Genomic DNA, 10,015 nt, shown 5'->3' on the forward strand with positions numbered 1-10,015 from the left:
CTGTCAATTTTCCGATTTCGTTTAAAATTCGCTGAATGTCAACAGTTTCGAACTAGATACAACATACCAAATTTCATTTGTCAAACTAGTTTCATTTTTGAGTTATCAACTTTTAATAATAATTAAAAAAAATTTCTCGGAATTACTGAAGTCTTAAATATAGAGATTCATGAATTTTACCGCTTGTTTGGGGCAGTATAGCTAATTATGGTTCTTGCGCCAATAAACCACAAACAAGAATCAAGATCTTGAGAATTGAAGTACTTTCTATTTGTTCACTGTGCATGCAAAAGTTGAAATTGAATTACAGTACTTAGTTTTTGCCCTTTCCAATGAATAAGAAGAATAGTAAAGCAATCCAGAGGAAAATGTAAATCGCGAAAACCACTTAAATTAATTACTACTTAAAAATCTGCCGAGATCAATAAAAAGTGTTTTGTAATGACGGCAACGTTCTTTACGATAATGTAATGTTGTAATTGTGACTCAGTTTGTTACATTAAAATATAGCAACTTACATTGCCAAAATACATAATATACATAATATACCATTATATTAAAAATACATGATATACCATTTCAAGGAAATATATTTCTTGCCATTCTCTGCATAGGTTAAATTCTTTTGAATGGATTTTAAATGATATCTAAAAAAAATAGATAACGGATTAAACTCTATTTTAATAAATTTTTAATTTTCGTCTGGCTGAATAGAGATTATTTCATTGCGTTCATTTCATGTGAAAAATGTGAATGAACGAATTAAAGCATTGAATATCAGTCAATTAAAATAGTTTAGAATAGCTTTCATATACTGTTAGATTAGATCTGGTTTCGTATCTCAAAGGAATGAATGGGTCTGAATTAAGAATCAGCTCTCTTGGAATAAAAATTGACAAATCAATATTTAGCACGCGTCACTACAATGCGTTTCCTTTTGTTTCTAAAACTCACGAAGAATGTTTAACTAAACAGATTAGCAGCAAAAACGTGAAGAGAATAGTTGCGTTGCTGTAAAACTATAACTAAATTGTTTAATCCCTGCGAGATTTTGATTTCAGCCGTATATTGCCCGCACACGTTCTGAACAAAGGAATAATTATTTGTTTGTTCTTTGGCGGTGTTGAGCATTTGCCAACTGTTAAACAAAACCCATTGTCTTCCGAAGTCTGTATTTCCCCTGACTAAGTGCTTTTTGTTTCATTTAACTCGTTCTTAATTTAAATCGTTGCAAAATTTTGCTTATTAGAAATTGATTTCGCCTTACTTTTTTTTTCTGTAATAATCTTTCTTTTATTGCGCTGTCTTTCCACGGCAATTAAATTTCTTCAAATGAATCCGAAAGTGGTGGCGGTGTTTTTCTTTTAACGAGTACGAACATTTGCAAATTTTTTAAACAAATTGTCAGGGCACAAGGGGGTCTCGTGACATCCCGCTTCAGGAATGAAGTGGGGGGGGGGATGTTGGAGATTCGATTGCACAAAAGATCTGCCGTGTTTATGGGTCTGTTTTTCCTTTCATTTGTAGGAAGTCAAATGCTCTCCCGCTGGTTGGCATAGAAAATAAGAATAAACAAGTATCCTCGTTATCTGATCATGATTCAAAATAACAAGGGTCTCCCCAAAATAGCCCTCATAAAATTTTAAAACGTCATTATCTAATATAAATAAATCACGTTCTTTGCATTATAATAAAGATATTGTTTCCAATTTTTAAACAAAACTTTTTTAACTATTGTTTTTAACTTTTAAGCAAAACTTTTTAAGGGTGGTTCCAACTGTTTATATAAAAAAAAGAGTCTGAGATCGAATTTGTTAGTGAATTTCTATGTTTTAATGTTATCGTCATCTGATCATAATTCTAAAGAATGATGACAATTTTAAAATATCCCTGATAAAGCTTCAAATCATCTTTAACTAAACTAAACAATTCTTACTCAACACTTTAGTCTATAACAGTTGTTTTCAGCCTTGTTAGCTAAAACTAAACCTGATATCGAGATTTTTGATGAATACTTGCAAATTCAGATCACTTTAAAAACCATTTCCAGAATTGAGTCCTGGTTTGTGAACACTGCATATCAAAAATTGAAAGATATAAACAAAAGAATTTTTTTTATAATCTTTAAAAGCAAAATTCAAAATTACTGTCAAAGTTTACAAAGATTACACGAAACTATCAGTGAATGTCTGTTTGCCCATATTTTTGCGCACTTGTTAACAAAAAATTCAAAATACAGCACCCTAGATAGTTAGATTTCAAGAGTTATGACAACTTAATTGTATGATAGTTTATTTTAACAAGTTTTGAAATAAAAATAGTTCATGAACTTTTAGAACAAAAGTTTAGAAGAAACTTTTAGAATTTGAATAAACTTTTGGAGATATCATTTATATCCTCTTAAGACCCCCCTTTAATTCCATTGGTTACTTTTGTGAAATATATGTTAAATTAAAAATCATGATTTACTAACACCCAGAACCGAAGCACTCATCTAGAAAAAGACAATTTAAATTGTTTTCTTGTAGATAGCAATACTACAGAGTTGGGCGATTTCCCGAGTATGTGAAAATTGCCTAATCAGATGAAATGTTGTATCCCAAGATGTAAGAGATAATCTCGTGTGAAGTGAATAAAATATTAGCTTCTACTTATGTATGCAAAATAAGAAATGTTTTTCTGAACATCGTCCAAAATAACATTTTTTCAGTATCATGCATACTTTTAAATTACAATTCAAGAGAACTTTCTCAGGCATGTAGTTCTGAAGTACCCATTTTAGCACTGTTTAATTCACTCAATTACACATTTCGCACAACGAGTTTGAAAATTAAATATATAAAAAATGGAGCATGACATGCGTTATGAAGAGGCTAAAAAAACGTTTAATAGATTTAAAATCTCAGGAAAAAATCCTGATTCACCAAGCTAAATCCAAATCAAAAAATTTATATAATGGAAGAAATGAACAAATTGAAGTGTTAGTGTCCCTTAAAGAAGAGAATCGATGTTCTTTTGGATCAAATGTTAGCGATTTCTTCTTTTCGCTTCGAGCCCTGATAAGAATTGGCTTGTTTATTCCCTTTGTAACCATTACATCCGAACGTGATGCCTTACCAGAAGTAAATACAATCGATTGTAATCTAATACCAAATGAAAGAGATCCTAGTTAGTACGGCAAGTAAATAAACAATACGTGGAAGTCGTTTCTTTTTCACTGAATCTTTGTGATGGAATCAGAATTTGGGATGCTAACCACATGTTTTCTACAGTCTGATGCGACAGGGCTGCATATTGAGTACACACATTTTACTCAGAGATTTCTCGAGTCCAAACAAATCACCAATGTATCCACTTGTAATGCAATTATTTATCTACAATTTATTCCTTTCGAATATTTAGATTTTATTAATTTTTTTCTTTGTCTTTAAAATGGCTTCTAATTCATAAATTTTAAAAACTTCTGAGGTGGACTTTTATAAAAATATTTGTGCAAATTTACCTAAGCTTTGCAAACACTGTTTATCATACCATAATAAAAAAAGTGCCTCAATAAAAATCAATTAACATTTCTGGCCTTACGTTATCATATTTAGCATCATAAAAGTAATTTGCTTTTAAAATTCAGCAAATGCCAAGTTCACTTGTTCTCTTATTGTATTAGAAGATACAACTGAATGATACTGTATGATACCACTGAAGTATAATCGAATAATTTAAGTGGTTTGTCTGGTTTAAAATAATTAATTAATCTTGATGAAATAATTAATTTAAAACTTGAAGTAATTCTGATTTTTTAAATATTTCATTTTTTACTAACAAATGATAATTTGAACTCAAGCGTTTTAACCAACCAACAAAGAATAAATTCTTCAAAACAACTTTTATTTATCTATACATTATTGTTTCCTGAATATATAAATCGATATCATATAGATAAAGTGTAATTTTTATAGTTGCTTGTCATCATCATTTTAAATGTCTGCGCAATAAAAACATGAATTATTTATGTTTTTGTAAATACTACCGATTGAATTAAAAATGTCAAAAAACAAATTATTGTGTACATGAAAACATCACATCCTATTCGTCATTATGTTTTAAAAAGTTTAAGAGATTTAAAATGTTAAGTATTTTTTAAATGATTTAAAGTTTATTAAGTAAAGTTTAAAGAATTTTTAAAAAGTCTGAGAGATTCACATCGAAATAATATTAAAATGACTGATTCCGGACATTTAAAAAATTAATTTTCAAAACTATTGCCTTGTAATAAAATCCTTTCCACAACTCTATTCTTATCTTATCTTTTCCACAAAAATTTTTCTAATAAATGAAATTAAAACAAGTTTTAGTAGCTTTATATCGACATAATTTGAATGACTACTATGAAAACAATCAAAATTTGATGGTTTAAACTAATATATATAAATATGAAATTTTTCACTAATTAGAACTTTTCAAATTATTGACTTGCATTGAATTACCGGTGAAATTGTAACATTACTCGATCACATTTTCATTAAAGGGCTGATTTGTACTGATTTTGAGCTAAAATTATTATTCAGGGGTTTACACAAAACGATCAATCGAATAGAAATCCTGTTAATTTTGATGATATTGAATATCATCTGTTCCTCATAAAAATTTGTTTATCGTTGTAAGTCTCAGGTCGTAATATTAACTTGTATTTGCTTCATATCGTTGAAAATACCATCTTTCATGTCTATAAAAAATTTTTGAATGTATGGTATAATACTCACTGTTATGTAGTTATAATTATTTCATCAGTCGCAATTTTTCCGAAGGAAAAAAAACCACGCAACTAATTCTAACTCTTAACAAATACTTGATTTCTTATAAGTTCATATAAGGGTTTTATTATCAAATGATAATTTTCATTTGAATAACAGTAGTAACTATAAAAATTAAAAAAACCCATTTTATTTATGAAAAATTTAATAAAAATTATTATTATGAATCAAGATTCTACATTCACATTGAATTATGAAATCTATGTTGTTGATTTTAATTCATTAATTATTTAAAATGTGAATACTTTTTTAAAACATCTTGCATTCCTTATTTTCTCTTCTTTCTCTGCGTCGCCTATGGGAGGAACTAAACAATATTTTTTTTTATTATTTTTCTCTATCGTTAATCAAACTTCATTATTATTTTAAAATAATAAATAGATAAAATTAAATTAAATGTGTTATTTGACATAGCTTAGATCCATATATTTCCTATGGCTGATGCTAATTTTTTCTAAAAGTATGAAAATTGAAATATTATTTTTTAAATTTTTCTAGCATATTTTAATATATTTGGAGTAATTATACTAAATTTATTTCTTTAATTGAAATCTTAAATTAAAGAAATTTAGAATTCAAAATTTGTTTTGGGGTTAAAAGGGTATTTTATAATGAATTTATAAATTTATTTGCTTTGTATTCTTCCTTACATTTCAAGCCGTTGATTTTTTTTCTTACCTTTTCTTCCTCATAGGCTTGCAGAAAATGCTCGCCTTCGATTCCCTAGGACAAAGCGCCGCCTGCCTCAGTGCATCATCATCGGTGCTCGGAAATGTGGGACCCGAGCCCTTCTGGAATTCCTCAACTTGCACCCTATGATCCAAAAAGCCACTGAAGAGATCCACTTCTTCGACGACGATGAGAAATATGCTTTGGGTCTAGACTGGTACCGGAGACGGATGCCTTACTCTTTTCCCGGACAAATAACCGTCGAAAAGAGTCCGGCTTACTTCATAACTCCGTCGGTCCCGGAAAGGATCCGGCAAATGAATCCTTCCGTCAAGTTATTGCTGATCGTGCGTGATCCCGTCACTCGGTTGATATCGGACTATGCCCAGTTAGCTTCCAACAAGGCCAGGAAAGAACGGTCGCTGGCGTCGTTCGAGGATCTGGTTCTGACTGCTGATGGTTCCGTAAACCTGGGCTACAAGGCTGTTCGGATCGGCATGTATTCCCTGTTCTTTCCTCGCTGGCTGAGGACGTTCCCGCGAGAACAGATCCATATTGTCGATGGAGATAATCTGATTGTTGATCCTTTTCATGAGATTCAGAAGATAGAAGACTTCTTAGGGCTGGGCCACAGAGTGATGAAGAAGAATTTCTACTACAATGAGACCAAAGGTTTCTTCTGTGTTAGGAATGCCACGGCAGACAAGTGTCTGAATGATAGTAAGGGAAGGAAGCATCCGAATGTGTCCTCTGAAGTAATCAGGACACTGAGAATGTTTTACGGACCGCATAATCAACACTTTTTCAGGCAAGCCGGTGTTACTTTTAACTGGCCTGTTGAATGATTGGTTATTATTGAGTTATTGATTCGTAATTCTGCTACTCCTACAACAAAAAAACACACACACAATTTATTAATAGCTTAAAAAATGAAATTTTTTGTAATTTTTATTTTAGTTTTATGATATGCATTTTAATTTTAAAAAATAACTAAACATCATGACAAAATAGCATGATTCATTCACTCAAATTGAGAAAAATCGAGAAAAAACTATTTCCCTTATAATAAGCATGCACGAGGATATGTGCTCATCATAAGAGAATACAAGGATGTGAAAATGCAAAGGAAAATATCCTTAAAAAGGCTGTAACATAAAAATAGTCAGACTCAATTTGCATACCAATTCGTTTCTGATGTAAAATCTTTTTAGAATATATAATATAAAAATATCAAATGAAATCGCGAAATAAAAATCAAACGATTTCCAAAAAGTTTGGAATAACTTAGGTCGTCATTAAATTTATCAATAACTTTTTCGTTCTTTAATGAACGAAATAAATTTTGAATTTTAAAATTGTACAAAAAGGCTTTTTATTTTAACGAAATGATTTTATTATTCTGAGTCCTTACTATAAACTCTAGAAATCTATGTAATCTTAGTGTGCTGTGAATGAATCCGCTCTCTTACTTGTTTGAAAATAATATGCAACTTTATTCAGATGTATAACTGGTTAGTTCTTTATTAACTGCATGCCATTGGAGAACTTCTGACTTAACTGCATGCCATTGATGAACTATAGACTTAATTGCTCATCATTGACAAACATAAGTCAATAGATTAAAACGACATCTTTAACGAACTTTCTGAGGATTAATCGCTGATTTCATTTAACATGACATCTTTGGCGATTTGTTTTGACTACTAATTCTTAACATAATACTCATTTACTAATACTCTTTTCGCCGAAATTTTAAAAAAAAATTATATTATTTTTCATAAATTCTGGAAGAACTTTTAAATTAGTAAATCTCTTAACGAAATATTGTATAAATAATTTAATACTTCCTCAACCTGCTACATTTCTTGGGAAGCGAAGAGGCTTAAAAATTATAAGTGGGGTGCAAAATCATATAAACAAAGTGTAATGGTTTAAAAATAATTATTTATTAAACAAAAATACTTTTATAAACAATAAAACATTTAAGAATCATCTTTGAAAAAAACTTTAACTACAGAGAAATTGCTTAATTAATTAACTAAAATTTAAAAATACGCTCCGAAATGCAGTTTCCCATTTTTCAAATTATATTTTCAACTAATATAATAGCTTTAGGTCAAATTATCTGCCCTTTAGAGCGCCAACACATATTCTTCTCTATTATAAGTTGAAACATATGCATTTCATTTTCAAAGAAAAGATTTATTCTCAAATAAGTCCATTTTATTTTCACGCTGTAAATTATTTTAAGGTAATTTATTTATTAATTTTTTAATTATTTATTATTTTAATTCATGTTTTTCTATTCATTATCTTTTTGTTGTTGGAATAGCAGTTGAAAGAGCCCGGTACTTAAATGGCATTTAATAATACATATCATGTACACAGTTTGTTGTATGTCTTAGATGTTATTGATTGAAGTAGATTTGTTTTTAATTTATTTTTATGATTCACAATCATGTATTTCTGAGAATTCGAAAAAAAAAGTGTTGTCCATCCGTCCGTGACGGATTGTGTTTATATCCAAACAGTTTGTACGAAATCTAAAGGAATCTTCAAGAATATATTTAGCTCTTGATTCATACTGTATGAATTATACGATTTCATTTGAATACATTTAAATAGATGAAGAGGGTCTGTTTGACCGATACTTTAATTTCGGCTGATCAGTAACAAATAAAGACGCTCTTAAAAATTTCAAACATTAAATTTTTTTGCAGGAATAGAAATTTATTTACGTGTTTTTATTTCTGTTATAATAAATTTTAACTGGATTAAAAATACCACAACTTTAAAATCAAAGCTTGAGAAGAAAACCGAGTAATTATATGGCTGCTCATGAAAGAAATTTATAAGAACCTCATTGATGTTTTGAGACAATAGCTTTTGATTATACATTTATTTGAAATACATCCTGTCATATCTCTGAACAATAAATAAGGGGGAAATGTTGATATTAATAAAATTAATTGATCTAACAATATTGTAGATATGTCATGATCGATTAATCGGCTATTATTAATAATAACTGATTAATTATTGATTGATAACATTAACCGTGATAGATATGCTATACAGAATAAAAAGAACTCTTCTTATCAAAAACATTTTACATTTTTGAATAATGCTATGAATGCCAATGCATTGAATTATAATATTTATTTAAAACTATATTCACAAATTTTTTCTACATTATACAGAAAATTGTTTCTCACAAATTTAATAATTTTTTCATGCTTGTTTTCAGAATTAATTGTGGATTCAAATGCGATTTCACTTCATACAATATTTTTGGGAATACATTTCTTGTGTAAATCAAGAGATAAATATAATTCCTTTTATACTTGAAACATTTCAACAGTTAAATAACTAAATTGATGCATTTTTCATTTCGATTTTATATCCAGAAGCAATGAATTTCTTTTTCAGACATATCAAGGCATGAAGAAGATTTTTGTCTTTATAGTAATGATAAATTCATTGCTAAAACTTAGAATTTAAAAAAGTTAATAGGCTTCATATTAATAATAAATGCTGTGTTGTTATACATATTTTTATTCAACACAATGTTCCATTTCAAGCTTAAAATATATGTATAAATATATGTGTTTAAAAGGATTGTTGTATGGAATTTCAAATATTTATTCTATTGTTATTTCTTCAATTGAACAAATTCTTAATATATTTCAGTTGGAAATCTTTCTTTGTGTATTATTAGGTACACAACATAAAATCAAATTCTGTGAGAATTCTCTTCATTAAAAACATTCCAGATATTAAATGGAACTCTGAATGATGAATATTCAATATGGTCTTCTGAATCTCTTATTTATCATTTTAATATATAAATGTGATTGCTCATGAACATATTAAATAACGTTTTAATGTTGATGTTGATATTCTATTGTATGAACTGTGATTTCTTAAAGTTTATATAAATTAAAATTGTTTTGAAGAGCACAAGTATGTAATCAAAAATTTAACTTGAATTCTGTATATTTAATAAATGTTCCGCAGATGTTATTCTATGCTGTAACATTACTGATGTTCCTTAGTTACCGATAATAAAAGTCTTACATTTCTCTTGTGTTATTAAATTCTTACAAGCCTTAGAACGCAATTCAGTTATTTGTAACTTTTTGAAGATCGTTAAATTAACTAAAATGCGACTAAATGAAATTGTATTCAAAATTGTAATAACACGAGAGTCAATCAAAAAATTAATTGCTCTACTTGAAAAACAAAACAAGATCGAAATTTATTAATAATTTTTTATATCATTAAAGTTTTATCCATTCCTTCTGCGAAGAATTGATATTCAACACGCATTAATCATTGGGGAATTACAATTTTCACCTCGTCATCGAGCGATATCGTTTATTGTTTTATAGAACTGAAAACATAGAAATCAGAGAAAGATATTGCGCAAAGAGATGGGAGTTCCATACTTTCTCCTTAAGCTTTTCAGAAAACCTCTCATTAGTTTTCTGCATGCAGTTTCGCATTGTGATGCAGGAGCATACTTACTTTCGAAA

At 28.8% G+C, this 10,015-nt stretch overlaps 1 protein-coding gene across 5 annotated transcripts in view; it reads left to right on the plus strand.

The window, feature by feature from the left end:
• The window catches only part of LOC129963619 (heparan sulfate glucosamine 3-O-sulfotransferase 1-like), a 160,662-nt gene extending 151,101 nt beyond the window's left edge, over positions 1-9,561 (plus strand). For all 5 annotated transcript variants that reach the window (XM_056078093.1, XM_056078096.1, XM_056078094.1 and 2 more), the window contains one exon: positions 5,506-9,561. In XM_056078093.1, the coding sequence (XP_055934068.1) occupies positions 5,506-6,325 (820 nt within the window). In that variant the 3' untranslated portion in view covers positions 6,326-9,561. The remainder of the gene's footprint in view (positions 1-5,505) is intronic.
• Positions 9,562-10,015: the final 454 nt, after the last annotated feature.

The sequence above is a fragment of the Argiope bruennichi genome, chromosome 3, assembly GCF_947563725.1.
Source record: "Argiope bruennichi chromosome 3, qqArgBrue1.1, whole genome shotgun sequence".
Classification (NCBI taxonomy): domain Eukaryota; kingdom Metazoa; phylum Arthropoda; class Arachnida; order Araneae; family Araneidae; genus Argiope; species Argiope bruennichi.